Genomic DNA, 19,610 nt, shown 5'->3' with positions numbered 1-19,610 from the left:
ATGCGCTGTCCCGGGTAATGGAACCTATGTAACTGTCGAGTATAGTTTCCACTCCATACTGGTTAGATCTGAGTAAAGTTAAGGATGGATATAAGGAGGATTCAGAGTTGCAGGATCTGATTTCAGCTATTAAATCTGGGCAGAATGCTCCTCATGACTATACTTTGCAAGGCGACCTTTTGTTTTATAAGGGGCGTATGTTGTTGTCTTCTAAATCCTCTCTTATTCCTAATTTGCTACAAGAATTTCATACTACTCCTGCAGGTGGACATTCGGGGTTCACAAAAACCTATAAATGGCTGGCAAATGGTGTTTTTCGGAGGGGAATGCATAAGCAAGTAATGAATTTTGTGAAGGCTTGCGATATCTGCCAATGCCATAAATATGAAACCTTAGCACCAACAAGTTTTCTACAGCCCCTTCCGATCCCTTAATTGATTTGGGAGGATGTTTCCATGGACTCTATTACGGGTTTACTGCAATCACAGGGATTGAAGTTATTTTGGTGGTTGTAGATAGGCTGTCAAAATATACCCATTTTCTGCTGCTCAAGCATCCGTTTTCAGCCAAACATGTTGCAGAATTATGTGCCAAGGAAATTATTTGTTTACACGGGTTGCCTTGCTCCATTTTAAGTGAACGTGACCCTCTATTCCTTAGCAATTTTTGGAAGGAACTTTTTTGCTTGCGGGGTACTACATTACGTATGAGTACGTCTTACCATTCTCAAATCGATGGGCAAACTGAGGTGGTTAACCGCTGTTTGGAGATTTACCTTCACTGTTTTGCCTCTGAACAGCCGAAGCAGTGGTCATTGTGGGTGTCTTGGGTAGTGTTTTGGTACAATACATCATATCATAGCTCTTCTAATACTACCCTTTTTGCTGTGGTTTATGGACGACCCCCTCCCAATATTGTGCATTACTTGGCAGGTGAAACTCAGGTAGATGCCGTGGCGAGGGTTTTGTATGACAAGGATGAGGCTTTGCGCCAACTCAAACATCATCTTCTACATGCTCCGAATTCTATGAAGCGCCAGGCTGATGCCCATTGAGAAGATGTGGTTTTTGCTATAGGAGATTGGGTTTATATGAAGCTACGCCCTCATCGTCAGAATTCAGTTTCTCGACGCATAATCCCAAGCTCTCTGCATGTTTTTATGGCCCATTTCAGATTGTGGAAAAAATAGGAGCTGTTGCATACAAGTTGCTGCTTCCAGAATTTGCCCGGATTCATCCTATTTTTCATGTTTCACAATTGAAAAGAGTTGTTGGAGATGTGGTGGTAGAGGGTAATCTGCCCTCAGAATTGGCTACGGATGATTCACGTTCTCTTGAACCTGAATCTGTATTGGCATTTCGCAGTTCGGTGGATCAAGGAAAGACTTGTGAGGAGTGGCTTATTCTGCGGAAATCCAAACCTTTGAGGAGGCTACCTGGGAGCAGGAAAGTGACATTAGAGGTTGGTTTCCTGAATTTTGCCTTGAGGACAAGGCAGTTTCAAGAGCTGGTGGTATTGATAGGAATGAGAATGGTATAGTGGCTGAATCATTGGCTGATCCAAAGCCCGTTCGGAAGAAGGGATCTGACCCATTGATAGTATATCAGAGGAGGCCCAAAAACAAAGTGGAGGAGCAGAGGAAATGATGACTTGGAGGAATCTGCGTGGATTGTGCATGCGCGATTGGAGAGAGAATACAGATTTAGCTAATTGTTATTTGTTTTATAGTTAGTATACAGTTAATATACAGTTTTCTCCCTATTTTTGGATAGAAAGAGTTTAATCCTATCAATTTGTAACAAATAATAAGTGACCTGTAAAATAAAAAATTATGAGAATTGAAGTAATAATTTTAAATGTCGTAGTTGTGAATATTAAAACAATAAAATCTCTTAAAATATGATACAATTTTCTGACAGGAAATGAGAACATTAATTTGCTCTTTTTTGTCACATGTCTACCTTAGTCATGATTGTACAGTTGCTTCACTGGTTTTATTTATGAAAAATGGGATAACCTGGTATTATAAAGCTCACACTCTGCGCAGGGTCCAGGAAAGGGTTAGATCCATTGTGTGGATCTAATAGGTAGCCTTACCTTGCATTTTGCAAGATGCTGATTACATGATTTGCATTTGTGACCTCCAGGGTCACATGGCGACAACACCAGTTGGTGCCATTTGTCTTGATTTTTTATCTTAATAAACATAAACATAAACATAAACCACTCCCCATTAAACCCGACTAGTGAGTGTATTATATTATAATTACAGATAAGTATCAATATGGAAATTATTGTTACCGTTAATGTTTATCAATAATTTTGGAAGATTATGTGAATTATCATTCCTTTAACTTTTATTCAATCACATTATTCATTAGTGACAAGATTAAAGCATGCAGGTTATAAAAGTTGATGGCCATGAAGCCGATGATGTTGTAGCTACACTTGCGGGACAAGTTCTCAATAAAGGGTTTCGAGTGGTGATTGCCTCCCCTGATAAGGATTTTAAGCAACTTATTTCTGAAGATGTGCAAATAGTTATGCCTTTGCCTGAGTTACGAAGGTGGTCCTTCTACACCCTAAGGCACTACAGAGATCAGTATGATTGTGACCCACAATCTGATCTGAGCCTTAGTAAGTATAACATACACACTAGCTATATTCATGTTTGATATGTGCTGTTTACATTTTATGTTATCATATCCATTGGCTATATATGAAATACTTGTAATATGCCTCGCACCAATTTATAGGTTTTCTATTAGAAAAAAAAAATTGAATTCTTTTTAATTATTTGTATGTTAAAGTTGTATTGATTTACTCTTAGAAGGGCGTTTCTCAAAACTACGTTCTTTGTAAGTGTGCTGATCCAACGGACCCAGTTGCATGAAAAACTAGAATGTAATCACGGAGATAAAATAAAAAAAGAGGATTTTGATAGAACTGGAGCAGAATGTAAAAAGAAAAACATTGTTTATTGACAGAAAATCTCTATTTTTAGATCTGTATCAAGGTCAACAGAATACAAGATCAGAGACGAGAGAATGAAGATACTAAGATAGTGTAGATGCACTTACCCTTTTGTTCCAAGTTTTCAAGAGACCTGGTCTCTCCTCTAACTTTCTCTCTCAATCAATTCCCAACTGTCTTAGTTGGCTTACACGATGTCGTAAAGGTTTCGCCTTGTCCTCAAGGTGAAATTTTAAAGAGATTTTTGAATTGTTCAAAACAATCAGTTGAAAAAAGAGATAGTCTTATTGATAAAATTATATATTACATCTGTACAATTGCTCTCTATTTAAAAAGACTAAATAACCTAATGGGCTAAGCCCAAAGAAGATTCTAGAATGAAAATAAATAAACAAATACTATTATTTACAACACTCCCCCTCAAGCTGAGGAATATATATTTATCATTCCCAGCTTGCTAGTAAGCTCTTGAAACCTTTCTGAGGGAAGTCTTTTTGTTAGAATATCAGCTAATTGACGTCCAGAAGGGATGTATGGAGTGGTGATCAACCCGCTATCAAGCTTCTCTTTGATAAAATGGCCGTCGACCTCAATGTGCTTAGTCCGATCATGTTGAACTGGATTATGAGCTATACAAATGGCAGACTTATTATCACAAAACAACTTCATAGGTCCTTCATATCTTATTTTAAGATCACCAAGTATAATTCTCAACCACAATAATTCACAAACGCCTTGAGCCATAACTCGAAATTCAGCCTCAGCACTCGATCTAGCAACCACGTCCTGCTTCTTACTCCTCAATGTCACTAGGTTACCACAAAGAAACATACAATAACCAGTGGTAGATCGACGATCAGTTACAGATCCAGCATAATCAGCATTGGATAAACTTTTAAAGAGATATTGCTATTATGCCGGAACAACAGTCCTTTACCAGGAGTGACTTTAAGATATTGAAGAATTCGCTCCACTGCCTGCATGTGTTTTTCTTTTGAATTATGCATGAACTGACTTACAATACTGACAACATAAGCAATATCTGGTCTATTATGAGCCAAATATGTCAGTCTCCCAACTAACCGTTGATATTGTCCTTTATCAACTGGAGGACTGTCCTCTTCATAACCCATCTTGTGATTCTGTTCAATAGGAGTACTAGAGAGTTTACACCCAAGTTTTTCCGCTTCTTTAAGAAGATCAAAGACATATTTCCTCTGGCTGATAAAAATTCCTTCCTTTGAATGAGCTACCTCTATCCCTCGGAAATATTTCAATCTCCCAAGATCTTTAATTTCAAACTCAGAGGCTAGCCGTGCTTGTAGAAAATGTTTTGTCAGCAATATCATCACCTGTTATAATAATATCATCAACATATACAAGGAGTATAGTTAGCTTCCCATTTTGGGAGTGCTTGAAGAATAGTGTGTGATCTCCTTGACTTTGTTTATATCCTAAGACCAGCATAACCTTAGTAAATCTCCCAAACCAGGCACGAGGAGACTGTTTCAATCCATACAAGGCCTTTTTTAACCTGCAAACTTTATTTCCTTCATCCATAGAGCCAAAGCCAGGTGGGATTTTCATGTAGACTTCTTCTTCTAACTCACCATTAAGGAAAACATTTTTCACATCAAATTGATTCATATCCCAGTTGTAATGGGCAACAAGGGACAACAAAGCTCTCACAGTATTCATCTTTGCAACTGGGGCAAATGTTTCTTCATAATCAATGCCATAGGTCTGAGTGTAGCCCTTGGCAACTAATCGAGCCTTATATCTCTCAAGAGTACCATCAGAATTATATTTCAAGGCATAAACCCATTTGCACCCTACTGCTTTCTTTCTATTAGGTCTATCAACAACCTCCCATGTTTTATTTTTTTCCAAGGCATTCATCTCATCTTGCATGGCTCGAGCCCAATTCTCATCTTTTTATGCTTCATGTACTGATTTTGGGATTGAGATAGAATCTAGTGCTGAAATAAAGTTTTTGTGCTGCACAAAAAGGTTAGTAGAAGAGACAAAATGAGAGATAGGGTGTTGGGTACAAGATCTTTTTCCTTTTCTTAGGGCAATAGGTAAGTCATCAGAGGAACTGGGTAAGCTATCAGAAGCAACAGGCAAATCATTAGATGCAACAATATTAGGTTCAGAAACAAGAGAAGTAATAATATTAGAATCAGAAACAAAAGATTCAGGACTTACCAGTGGTTCAGACAATTGAGGTTGCTGGTGAAGTAGTGTGGGCTGCTTTCTCCTGTGATATAGCAACTTAGGTGTCACAATCCTCCGTATTTTCGGTGTATCAGATGGGTCAGACACAAAATAATCAGAAACATGAGGAAGAGGTGTAGGAGAAGGCATGGAAGGTCCAAACTCAAAGATAGAAGGTGATGAATCTACTGAAGAACTGCTCTCCCCTGAAGATAAGGACTTGGGAAAAAGGATTCAGATTCATGAAATGTGACATTCATTGGGACAAAGAATTTCCGACTAGCAGGATGATAACACTTGTAGCCTTTCTTATCAGAGGCATAACCAAGGAAGATACTAGGATCCAACTTACTGCGAAGATGTTTATGAACGTGGACAAAGACAACACACCCAAACACTCGTGGCTGAAGACTCTGCATAGAGGGAACAGAGGGAAAGAATGAAGTCATTGAGTGAATAGGACTTACATTGTCAAGGACCCGAGAGGGCAAACGGTTGATTAAGAAAGCTGCAGTAAGAATGGCATCTCCCCAATAGCATTTGGGTACATGATTTCGAAAAAGTAAGGCACGAGCAACTTCAAGAAGATGACAATTCTTTCTCTCAGCAACTCCATTTTGTTGAGGGGTGTCCACACAAGTAAGTTCATGAATCATGTCTTGATCTTGGATAAATTTGGAAAGACACTGATTGACATATTTGGTACCATTGTCAGACCTTAGCCTTTTAATTCTTTTTCCAATTTAGGTCTCAATCATTTTATAAAATCGAAAGAATAACTGTGGTACCTCAGATTTTTCATGCATTAAATAAACCCAGGTTACACGAGTGCAATCATCAATGAAAGAAACAAACCATTTATTACCAGAAGTATGAGGAACTTTAGAAGAACCCCAAACATCAGAATGAACAAGATCAAAAGGCTCAACAGTTTTAATGGTATTAGAAGGAAAAGAGACACGATGATGTTTAGCAAACTGACAAACATCACAATGAAAACACTCAACAAACTTAGACAAAAATAATTATGGAAATAAAGATGTTGAGATATATAGTCCCACATTGGTTGTATGTGCAACTAATGTGGCCTTTATAAGACCTTGGACACTCCCACCCTTTGAGCTAGTTTTTGGGGTGGTGTATCTCAAGGTTCTTTACATGGTATCAGAGCTTCGCCGCTCCTCACTTTCTCTTGTGGAGTTTCTTAGCACAGGTAGGCTGGGCCTGTTGCATTGTCCACTCTTCAAGCCCAATGGGCTCTCGTGTGAGGGGGCGTGTTGAGATATATAGTCCCACATTGGTTGTATGTGCAACTAATGTGGCCTTTATAAGACCTTGGGCACTCCCACCCTTTGAGCTAGTTTTTGGGGTGGTGTATCTCAAGGTTCTTTACAAAAGACTTAAGCAAACAAATGGAGGATGCCCGAAGCGTTTATGATGGAGCCAAATCAAAGAGTCGGCAATAGACTGAGACTGAGTCAACAAGGTGTGATCTTAGCATACTTTGCAGAAGATTTTGGCACCAGATAGTACAACCCACCTTGCTCTTTAGCACCCCCAATCGTCTTCCCTGTGGCGAGATCCTGAAAAAACGCAGTGAATAAGGAAGAAAGTTACAGTGCAATTCAAATCTTTGGTAATTTTATGGATAGAAAGAAGATTAGTGGAGAGTTTGGGAACATAAAGAACATTTTGGAGATGTAAGGAAGGCTGTAAATATGTTACCGGAACTCGCAACTGATGTATGTGAGCCATCAGCTACAGCTATTGTATGAAAATACTATTATTTACAACACAATCCTCTGTAGCACCTTTTTTTTAGGCATGATTTATAATTTCTAATAGTTGGAAGCTAGGAATTTACAATCTTTAATATTAGCATGCTAAGAAGATAAGGAAATTTGAAGATTAATGAAAATAATAATACTGACCAAATCTTAAGTATAAACAATCCCTAAATAGGAGATATATGAAGAGTTTCCCTAAATAGAAGATACTTTCCAAGGATGAAATGTATTTGAGGTCTCCACAACAACTTTATGAGAACATCAGTAAGTTGATCATTAGAATTAACAAATTCAATGATAATTTCCTTAGAGAGAACTCTCTCCCCGATAAAGTAACAATCAATTTCTATATACTTGGTCCTTTCATGGAAAAGTGCATTTCATGCAATGTGTAAAGCAACTTGATTATCAGTTTATCACAATATAACTTCATATGATCAATATTTCCAAACTTCAACTCATGAAGTAAATTAAGTTCACAAGTGACCATTGCTATGACTCTATACTCAACTTCTGTACTGGATTGCACAACCACATTTTGCTTTTTGCATTTCTTGGATACAAGGTTACCACCAAGAAAGACACAATATCCTGAACTTGATCTCCAATCAATAGGCAAACCAGTTGAATTAGCATCAGAGTACCCCCAATTTGAGCATTAGCATTGTTTCATGCAACAATCCTTGACATGGAGCATTTTTAATATTTCGTATGATTCATAATACAAAATTCCAATGATAAACACATGGAGATTGCATGAGTTGGCTCATTACATTGACTGTGATGGAAATGTCTGATTTGGTTAATAATGTAAGGTAGTTTAGTTTCCCAACTAATCTCCTATACCTATTGAGATATGGTTCCCTTTGATCTGGCAATACTTTATTGTTTAGATTCATTTGAGTGCCAATATACTTGTTGTTTGTTGTACCAGTCAATTGTCATACAAGTCTTTGAAGAAGCATATGTTTAGTCACTTTTGGAGCAAAGAGTTGAGGTAGTTCAATCAAGGAATAATATTTTGATTTTATAGAGAAAATATGCTTTGAATATATTATAATAGACTAGCATGATAGACTTCATCTTCGAAATTTCTCCCCTTCAATGCCATGTTGGCATTGGAAAAGAGACAAACAACAAAGAAACATGGAGAAGAAGAAACCAAAAATCTATGCTAAGATGATGCAAACACAGGTTCTGAACCGAGAAACTAAGAACCAATATAAACTAAAAGGAAAATCCTCCAAACAAGCCTGAAAAACCTGCATCTATGAAAATTTTTGCCGTAAAACCATAGGTAAAGATAAAGGTAATAAGCAATTGCCACAGGTGTGGGTTTCATTGCACACTATGTTGCTCCAAAATCTATTCAAGGATGTCAACAATTCCCATCAATGAGGGTCAGGGCATTGACTCCAACTCATCTTTGGATTTGTGGGATCCCAATCCATGGCTTTGCTTGGGTTTGTATAATATGTGAACACCAAAAGCCCTTGTGTGGAAGGAGGTGCTTTCTGGCTTCACCAACGAAGATGTTATGGTTAGGCTCAAGGATGAGAGGACACTATGGGCATGTTGGACACGTAGGCCCAAAGCTGGACAGAGACAGGAGCACCCCAAACAGACTCTAAAGCGAATGACAAGCTTAGGTATGGGCGAATCTAGGGATAGAACTTGATTATCAGCACAAAGGTCTAGTCTAAAATAGGCCTTCACACAAGCTTAGATATGGAGCGGTGCGAAGGAGAAACATGGCGTGTGCAACAACACTTGGCTATGAAACCATTGGGGCTTGGCCGGGTAGAGGGAGATGAGTCAAATCCCTGGGTGGCCGATCATAAAAGATGTTGGATGAAAACTGTTAGAATATTAGATATGATATGATTAGATTTGATTAGATATGATTGGATTCTGTCTTATCCGTAAATAGTCTGACTGTATTCTGACTGTATTAGGATTAGGTTTGGATTAGGTTTGGGCCTTACACTTAAGCCCATTAGGATCTCTATATATTGTAACTCCCTGACACAGATCAATACACAACGTATTCTTTTACATTTAACTTGGTATCAGAGCTTTTTCGCTCTGGGGATCCGCTTCCGCTAAAACCCTAAGCCCACTGCTTAGGTGTTCTCTTCTACTTTACCGTGCATTCTTCCGGCGAGTTTCTCTCTAAGCCGTGTGTCTCTCCGGCTTGTTTCTTCAACTGTCAGAACCACTTCCCGCCGCCAACAACCGCCGCTCGTCACTGTTCAGGCCACCGGAACCACTTCCGGCCGCCAACAACCGCCGCTCGTCACTGTTCCGGCCACCAGAGCACTGTTCCGGCGAGTTTTCAGCCCAGACTACCTGCGATCAGGACCGTCTCATCCCGGCGACCAGTTCTGTGGTGGTCCGACCACCGTCGCGTCATCAACGCGCCTCCACGCGCCGTTCTTCTCCTCTGCGCGTGGTGCTCACGCGCCACCTTCAACCGGCGCGTGTGCACTGTTCCGGTGGATTTTTCCGGCCGTTCTTGGACAGAACTTCTCGCCTTCTTCTCCTCTTTCTGGATCCGTGCTTGGTTCTTTGTGGGTCTCACTTTAGACGCGTGGTTCTCCTTGATTGGATATCGTTTGCCTTCGTTTACGGCTTTTATATTCTGTTTTTAAATGGCAGCAGCGTCCACTGATCTCTCGGAGGATTCTACCTCTCTTGCTGCGAATATAGCTCAGTCAGACAATGCATCATTTGGTTCAGTTTCTCTCTCACTTGCGGACTATGCTGCACTCCAAACTCTTCTCAAGAAAGCTTCTCCTCAGTCTCAACCATATACTGGTAATCCCGTTGCTTGTGTTTCTCATTCTACATCACTTAGCACTTGGATATTTGACTCAGGTGCTACCGATCATCTCTGTGGTAATAAGGAACTTTTTACATCTCTTACTTATTCTGATCATTTACCTTCTTTTACCCTTGCGGATGGAACCAAAGCCCCAGTTCGTGGGATTGGACAAGCTCGTCCGACCTCTACCTTGGCCTTGACATCTGTTTATTACATTCCTGGCATCCCTTATAACTTAATTTCTATTAGTAAGTTGATCCATTCCCTCACTTGCACCATTACTTTCTCTAACCATTCTGTTTCTGTGCAGGATCCGGGTACGGGGGAAATGATTGGAGTGGGTCGTGAGTCACGGGGGCTTTACTATCTGGATGTGCCTCGTCCTTCAGTGGCACTCTCTCTCACAGAATCTCCACAACTTATCCACAGTCGCCTCGGTCATCCAAGTCTTTCGAAGTTGCAGAAAATGGTTCCTCTTTTATCCGGTCTTCAGTCTTTAGATTGTGTGTCATGTCAACAAGGGAAGCATACACGTTCCTCTTTTGCCAATCGAGTCAATAAACGAGCTGATGCCCCTTTTTCTCTTGTTCATTCAGATATCTGGGGTCCAAGTCGTACCTTGTCTGTTTTAGGTTTTCGGTATTTCGTTACCTTTATTGATGATTTTTCCCGTTGCACTTGGGTCTATTTAATGAAAAATCGTTCTGAGTTATTTTCCATTTATAAAAAGTTTTATACTGAGATTCATACTCAATTTGGTGTTTCTATTCATATTCTACGTAGTGATAATGCTAAGGAATATGTTTCTATTGATTTTTCTAATTTCTTGGCCACACAAGGTACTTTACATCAAACTACTTGTCCTCACACTCCACAACAAAATGGGGTGGCTGAACGTAAAAACAGACATCTCATTGAAACTGCACGTACCCTTCTTCTTCATATGCAGGTTCCCCTTCACTTCTGGGCAGATGCTGTACTCATCTCTTGTTTTCTCATCAATCGCATGCCCTCATCTGTGCTCAACAATGACATTCCTCATAACCTATTGCTTCCAGATGTTCCTCTTTATCCTCTAACTCCACATGTCTTTGGTTGTACTTGTTTTGTTCATGATCTCACTCCTGGTAAGGATAAGTTAACATCCAAAGCCTTTCAGTGTATCTTTCTTGGTTATTCTCGTCTTCAAAAGGGTTATCGTTGTTATTCTCCCGATCTTAAGCGTTACTTAGTTTCCGCTGATGTCACTTTTCTTGATCAACAACCCTTTAATTCTATTCCATCTCAGTTGTCACAGGTTGATCATGTTCTTCCTGTCCCTTTTCTTAACTTGCCTTTGCCAGCTGCAGGTGCTTCTATTCCAAATGAGCAACCTATTGCTTCTATACCTGAGGACCGTCCACTTCTCACCTATCAGCGTCGCAAAACTATGCCTCCTGTCGACTCGACTCTTGCTGACTCATCGCCCACTGCTGTTGCTTCTTCCTCTCCGGATCCTTCACCAGAGGCTCTTCCCATTGCTCAAAGAAAAGGTACTCGTACTACTCGTAACCCTTATCCTCTTTATACTTTTTTGAGCTATGACCGTCTTTCTTCACCTCATTTCACCTTTGTTTCTAGTCTTTCTTCTATTTCTATTCCTAAGACCACAGGTGAAGCACTTTCCCATCCAGGGTGGCGCCAAGCGATGCTTGATGAGATGACTGCACTTCATTCCAATGGCACTTGGGACCTTGTTTCTGCTCCTCCACAGAAGTCTACAGTTGGTTGTCGCTGGGTGTTTACTGTGAAAGTTGGACCTGATGGCCATGTTGATCGACTCAAGGCCCGCCTAGTTGCAAAGGGTTTTACTCAAATATTCGGCCTTGATTATAGCGATACATTCTCTCCGGTCGCTAAGATGGCGTCCGTCCGCCTATTTCTTGCCCTTGCTGCTGTTCGTCACTGGCCACTCCTTCAACTTGACATCAAAAATGCCTTTCTTCATGGTGATTTACAAGAAGAAGTTTACATGGAGCAACCACCTGGTTTTGTTGCTCAGGGGGAGCCTGGGAAGGTTTGTCGTCTTCGAAAATCCTTATATGGTCTCAAGCAGTCTCCTCGAGCATGGTTCAGTCGCTTCAGTTCTGCTGTTCAGGAGTTTGGCCTAATTCGCAGTAAAGTTGACCACTCTGTGTTCTATAGGATCACATCTCCTGATAAGTGCATCTATTTGTTAGTCTATGTTGATGACATCATTCTCACCGGGAGTGATCAAGACGGAATCCATCAGTTAAAACAACATTTATTCAGTGCATTTCAAACAAAGGACCTTGGGAAGCTGCGTTACTTCTTGGGAATTGAGGTAGCACAATCTAGACAGGGCATTTCTATCTGTCAAAGGAAGTATGCCTTGGATATCCTAGAAGAGACTGGTATGTTGGCGTGTAAGCCAGTTGATACACCAATGGATCCTAATGTTAAGTTATTGCCCAGACAGGGGGAGCCGTTATCTGATCCTGGACGTTATCGAAGGCTGATTGGGAAGCTCAATTATCTTACTGTGACTAGGCCAGATATTTCTTTCGCTGTCAGTACGGCCAGTCAGTTCCTTGATTCCCCTTGTGATTCACATTGGGATGCTGCTGTGAGGATCCTCCGATACATCAAAGAAGCACCAGGAAAAGGTTTGTTGTATTCGGATCAGGGAAATACAGAAATTTGTGGTTACTCAGATGCCGATTGGGCAGGATCACCCTCGGACAGACGCTCTACTTCTGGTTATTGCGTCTTCTTCGGAGGAAACTTAATCTCATGGAAAAGCAAGAAACAACCTGTTGTTTCCCGATCTAGTGCAGAAGCTGAGTATCGTGCAATGGCAAATACTACCTGTGAGTTGATCTGGTTAAAGCAGTTGATTCAGGAGCTTCATCTTTGTGAACAGAAACAACCCATGACACTCATCTGTGATAATCAAGCTGCGCTACATATATCCTCTAATCCTGTTTTTCATGAGAGGACCAAACATATAGAGATTGATTGTCACTTCATTCGGGAAAAGATTCAGTCAGGAGAAATCAAGACAGCTTTTGTCAACTCATCTAATCAACTAGCAGATGTTTTCACTAAAGCTCTTAGAGGTCCTCGGGTTGAATACATTTGTAACAAGCTTGGTGCTCATAATATATACGCACCAGCTTGAGGGGGAGTGTTAGAATATTAGATATGATATGATTAGATTTGATTAGATATGATTGGATTCTGTCTTATCCGTAAATAGTCTGACTGTATTCTGACTGTATTAGGATTAGGTTTGGATTAGGTTTGGGCCTTACACTTAAGCCCATTAGGATCTCTATATATTGTAACTCCCTGACACAGATCAATACACAACGTATTCTTTTACATTTAACTAAAACGTAGATGATGGTTGAAAAAACGTGAAACTAGCTTTCGGAAAGACGATGCAAAAGCGGTGACTAAAAAAGTTGACATGTTGAAATTGAAGATTGAGGAAAATAATCTTGAAATTAAAGTAGAGGGCTCCAGATTTTAGGGAACTCAGTAGGGAAGTAGTGATGAGATAGATTAGGGAGTATGGTATCACCTTCTATATATGCATTATTTACAATCTCTAATATTAGGAAACTAAGAAGATATGAAACTTGGAAATTAATGAGAATAATACAAATCAAATCCTAAGTTTATACCATAGTTGTCAGTAGCAGTTTGCGGCCGGTAGCGGCCGACCCCAAAAATGGTATAGCGGTGTAGCGGGTAGCAGTATTGCCGCTACGGTGAAGTATTAATTCCACATATTATACTAACAGTCAAGAAACGAGGCAATACCGCTTTTAGTATTAATGCTCAAACATAAGAAGTCACACAAAATCAAACACATAATTCCACAATCAATGTCAAATACAAGGAACATCAAGGAAGGATCCAAAACTAAACACAAATGAACAATAAAATTGTCAAATAGTCAAGTACAAGAAGTGAACTAATGAAGAAAATCATCATCATCTCTGGATTCTCCATCAAATTCCAACATGGGAGTGGTGTACGCTACGCCGCTATCGTCTGCTATGGCCAATGTCGCGTAGCATCGCGGTTTGTAGCGGCCGACCGCCGCTACCCGCTACGGTAGCGGTTTAGCGGCGCTACGGGCCGCTACTGACAACCTAGGTTTATACAATCCTTATATAGGAGATATAGGAAGGATTTACTTAAGTAAAAGATACTTTCGACCTTGGACCTCTAATGAGAAGAGATATGGACAAACACGACACAAGTAAATAATTTTGGAGGAAGGGAGGAGTTGGATTGGAAGAAGGGGAAGGTGTAAACAAAGCAAGATATTGGAGAGTGAAATTCGAGGATGCAGGAAGGCCACTGTTTAGGTTTTGGGCTGCAAAAGCATCTTAAATATGTTTTTGAGTATCTATTTAGAACTTTGGTTTGTCCTTTTACTGTGGATGATAGGATGTGCTATACCTTAACTAGGTTCTAGTAACATGAATTTAGTTTACTAAAAATTACTCAATAAATAGTCTATCTCTATTCGATACAATGGATATGGGGAATCCATGGAGCCTAATCACTTCTTTTATACGAATAACTCGGCCATCTCCTTAGTTGTATACGGATGCTTCAAGAGCAAGAAATGTGATTGCTTTGTAAGCCTTTCCATAACCACCAATTGGTTATCCACTATTTGTGACCTGGGTAAACCTCCAATGAAATGCATAAAAATGTCCTCAGTAAACCACAATGCCCTCCTGTACATGTAATGAAACTAACGAATAATATGAGGAATCGATTTAGAAATGATAGAAATTCTCCTTGTAAGTATGCTCCCTTGAGTTTTAAATCCAGGATGAGCTTCAGAATGAATCAATTGGTCTTATTTTTTAGCCTTTGGTCAGTAGCTAACAATATCAACAATATCAACATCAACTACATCTTTATCCCAAATTAATTGGGGTCGGTGGTAGATGAACCCGAATAAAAGATACGAAAAAGATTGAAAAAAGATAAAATATAAAAATAAAAATAAATAAATAAAATTGTAATAATATATATATATATATATATTTAAATATAAAAGTACTAAAAGAAGGGGGAAATAAAGAGGAAAAGAACTAAAAATGGACCATCTGGAATATAGGAATAACAACGGGTCTAACCCTCCACCATGCTTATAGCTCTTCTCCATTCCGTTCTAAGGCACACCGTCCGCCAATCTATATCCCACTCTATTAAGTCTTGTTTTACAACCTTCCCCCAAGTAAGTTTCGGTCTACCTCTACCTTTCTTTGTGTTGAGCTCTTGGTAACAGACTTTTGTTTTTACGGGAGCATCCAGGGGCCTTCTCATTACGTGCCCAAATGACTTCAATCTATGTTCTCTCATCTTTTCAGCCATCGGTAATACTCCTACCTTTCGTCGAATATGTTCATTTCTTATCTTATCCATCCTCGTATAACCACACATCCACCTTAACATCCTCATCTCTGCTACTCCCATTTTATGTTCATGTTGCCTATGTGCTGGCCAACATTCAGCTCCATATAACATCGCAGGCCTTACTGCTGTTTTATAGAATTTTCCTTTTAACTTAAGGGGGATTTTGCGGTCACACAAAAACCCAGATGCACTACGCCATTTCATCCACCATGCTCTGATTCTATGATTTACATCCTCATCAATCTCTCCACCTTTTTGCAAAATGGATCCCAAGTATCTAAAAGCATCTTTCTCAGGTACCTCTTGACCACTTAGATGTATGGGATCTTGGTCTACATCTCTTACCAGAGAAAACTCACACTTCAGATACTCAGTCTTGCTCCGACTTAACCTGAATCCTTTAGATTCCAACGTGCTTCTGCACAATTCAAGTTTTCTATTAACACCGTCTTTGCTCTCATCAATAAGCACAATATCATCTGCAAAAAGCATACCATGGCACTTTCTCTTGAATATTTGTTGTTAGTTCATCCATAACTAAGGCAAAGAGATAAGGACTTAGAGCCGAACCTTGGTGTACACCTACCGTGATAGGAAAATAACTTGATGTTCCGTTACAAGCTTTCACACATGTAGTAGCCCCATCATACATATCCTTGATTGCTTTTACATACTTTGATGGTACTTTTTTTTTCTCAAGAACCCACCATAAAATTTTCCTTGGAACCCTATCATATGCTTTCTCAAGATCTATGAATACCATATGTAAGTCCTTCTTCTTTTCTCGATATCTTTCCATTAATTGTCGCATCAAGAAAATGGCTTCCATGGTACATCTTCATGGCATAAATCCAAATTGATTTACAGAAACCTTGGTATTTCTCCTCAAGCAATGTTCAATAACTCTCTCCCACAACTTCATAGTATGGCTCATTAGCTTTATGCCTCTATAGTTAGAACAATTCTGTATATCTTCCTTGTTTTTGTAAATAGGCACAATCATACTTTTCCTCCACGCATCAGACATCTTATTTGTCTGAAGAATCTTACTGAAAAGATTAGTCAACCATTTTATTGCCACATCCCCCAGACCTCTCCACTCTTCAATAGGGACACCATCAGGTCCCAAGGCTTTATTAGTCTTCATCATCTTTAAAGCCTCCTTAACTTCATGTGTATCAATTCTGCGCACAAATCTTCTATTCAAATCATCATAGGCATCCTCCAAGTCCACCTCGCTTATATCGCCCTCTCCATTAAACAGCTTATTGAAGTAGTTCATCCATCTTTCATTTACATTTTTATCTCTCACCAAAAGTTTTTGATTTTCATCCTTGATGCATCTAACTTGGGTAAGGTCTTTACTTTTCTTATGTCTTGTTTTTGCAAGTTTATATATACCTTTTTCACCATCCTTGCTCCCAAGATTTTTATACAAATCAGCGAAAACCTTGCCTCTAGCTTCCCGCACTGCTTTCTTAGCATTTTTTCTCGCCAATCTAAACTTTTGCAAGTTCTCTTCGTTGGGGCTTTTATGCAAATATCTAAAGCATTCCTTCTTATGTTTAATTGCCTCTTGCACCTCTGCATTTCACCATGTTTCCTTTGTATGAAATCTAATTCCTTTGCTTTCTCCTAACACTCTCCTTCCCATATTCTGAATACACATAGCCATCTCATTCCATATTGCATTTACTCCTCCATCAAACTCCCAAGGTCCTTCATGCAACATTCTTTCATTGAACTCTCTCTCTTTTCCTCCTTAAGCTTCCACCATCTTATCCTTGGGTTCTGGGCCCTCTTCCTCATTGTAAGTACTTTGTTGAACCGAACCTCCAGGACTACCAGCTTATGTTGCGTAGCAACACACTTTCCAGGGTAGACCTTACAGTCGACACAAGAAGTTCTATCTTCCCTTCTAGCCATAAAGAAATCGATCTGACTACGATTTTGGCCACTATGATATGTGATTAGATGTGACTCCCTTTTTCAAAAAAAGGTGTTCGCTAGCATCAAATCGTAGGCTAGTGCGACATTCAAGATATCTTCTCCAGTCACGTTTCTCGTCCTATAGCCAAAACCTCCATTGCTTTTACCAACATGACCATTTAGATCTCCTCCTAAGAAAATCTTCTCACCAAATCCGGGTGAAGACCTGGCGCCTTGCCTTGAGGCAAGGACCCTAGCACATTTATCACTACACCCAGGGCCCGATGCAGTGCCTTGCCTTGTGGCAAGGGCCCTATCCCATTTTTCGCTACACCCGGGGCCCGATGCAACGCGTTGCTATAAAGGTTACGCCCCAACGAAAAAATCATAAGGATTCATCTCATAAATATAGCTGCTTTTTATGGCCGGTTCGCTACACCTGACGCCAACCCTCCTCCTTTATCTTGGCTTGGAACAGACCATGCATGCAAGCACACCGACTGCCTACTTTGCTTAGATTGATGCTACACCACCTTCTACTGGATCAGTAACTCCACTTCTCAATCATGTTGCTTGTCTTTCTCAATCATCTCTTGGGCCCTGGATAATAGACTCAGGTGCTACTTATCACCTTTGTGGTAATAAGGATTTCTTCACTTCACTTTCTTATTCTAAAAACCTACCTTTTGTCACTCTTGCTGATGGTGCTACGGCTTCTGCTCGTGGAATTGGGGAAGCCAACCCAACTCCCTTTTTAACTTTGAACTCTGTTTGTTATATACCTGGCATTCCCTTTAATTTAATCTCTGTTAGCCAGTTGATTCATTTTCTTTCATGTACTGTTACCTTCTCTAAACAATCTTTCTCTATGCAGGATCCTAGTACGGGGAAGACGATTGGAGCAGGCATTGAGGCACGAGGTCTCTATTATCTGATTGCACCACCTTCTCCAGTAGCGTGTTCTCTCACAAAGTCTCCTGAGCTAATTCACAGCTGTCTAGGCCATCCAAGTCTCTCCAAGCTTCAGCATATGTTTCCTTTTTTTATCCAGTTTTAAGTCTTTAAACTGTCAGTCGTGTCAGAAGGAAAGCACACCCGCTCCTCCTTTGCAAATAGAGTCAATAAAAGAACTGATGGTCCTTTTTCTATTGTTCATTTTGATATTTGGGGTTCGAGCCGAACAATGTTTGCTTTGGGTTTTTAGTATTTTATAACCTTTATTGATGATTTCTCTCGTTGTACTTGGGTGTATTTAATGAAAAATCGTTCTGAATTATTTTTAATTTATCAAAAATTGTGCTGAGGTAAATACTCAATTTGGTGCTTCTATTCAAATCTTGCGTAGTGATAATGCAAAATAGTATGTGTCTCTTGAATTTTTTGGAGAAACGTGGGACGTTACACCAGACCACTTGTCCACACACTCCACAACAAAATAGAGTGGCCGATCCCCTCGGGCCTGGTTTAGTCGCTTTAGTTCTGCTGTTCAATCCTTTTGCTTAACCAGATTTAAAGTCGATCATTCTGTCTTCTATAGGCATAGGCATAGTTATCAAATGCGGATTGCGGCCTGATGCGGCCAACCCTCAAAACCGCTATAGAATTATTGCGGTTGCGGAAATAGCGGAAAAAATATATTTATTAAAAAAACAATTTATATGTATATATATATCTCTGTGTGTGTGTGTGTGTAACATAATAAATTATTAAAAAAATAATAACACCTAAAAAAAGTACAAATAATAAAAAAAATATAAAGATAAATAATAAAAAAAATTTAAAAATAAAGGCAGAGTTGACATGTTACCTCTTAGTAATAAGTGTCCAAACTTTAGCTATAGTTGTACTACCTTTAGTTGTAACTATACTTTACTGATTTACCAAATTTATCTTAGTTACTTTAGTGTTTTACCTTAGTTACCTTTTAATGATACATTCTTTTTTTGTTGGGGATATAGAAATAATTTTACCCATTGTTACTATAACACTTGTGAATCACTTTTGTAACATATGTACTTTTCTTTTCTTTGAATAAAGATATATCAGAATCTCTTTCTCTCTCACTTTTTCTCTTTCATCCGTTCTCTCTCTCACAGCTTCTCTTTTTCTCTTTCATCTGTTCTCTCTCTCTCTTACTATTTCTCTCACTATTTCTCTCTCTCTCTCACTCTTTCTCTCACTTGAAGCTTTGCTTCTTCGGTCATGACTTCCACATTGAACTTCAATACTATAAGACAGAAGTAGAGAAGGGAAGAAACGAGCGCGATAAAGAAAGCAAAAGAGGCAGAAGAGAGACGCACAACAGAGAGGCAGAAAGAGAGTGGGTTAGGGTTAAAACCATAAAAAGACACTATTGCGGTGAGATTTGGCTGCAAATGTGGCCTCAACGGCCGCTATTGCGATTTGGTGCGGCGCGGCGCAAATGGTTGCGG

The 19,610-nt window shown here is 39.6% G+C and overlaps 1 protein-coding gene across 2 annotated transcripts in view; it reads left to right on the top strand.

The window, feature by feature from the left end:
• LOC133305616 (uncharacterized) overlaps nt 1-19,610 on the top strand; it is a 46,636-nt gene that overhangs the window by 15,936 nt on the left and 11,090 nt on the right. For both annotated transcript variants that reach the window (XM_061505871.1, XM_061505872.1), the window contains exon 3: nt 2,403-2,637. In XM_061505871.1, the coding sequence (XP_061361855.1) occupies nt 2,403-2,637 (235 nt within the window). The remainder of the gene's footprint in view (nt 1-2,402; nt 2,638-19,610) is intronic.

Source organism: Gastrolobium bilobum, unplaced genomic scaffold (assembly GCF_033153095.1).
Source record: "Gastrolobium bilobum isolate Gb01-03AN ecotype WA unplaced genomic scaffold, APGP_CSIRO_Gbil_v1 utg32150, whole genome shotgun sequence".
Classification (NCBI taxonomy): domain Eukaryota; kingdom Viridiplantae; phylum Streptophyta; class Magnoliopsida; order Fabales; family Fabaceae; genus Gastrolobium; species Gastrolobium bilobum.
Note: the sequence above shows the minus strand (reverse complement) of the source record. Positions and strands in the feature narration are given on the sequence as shown.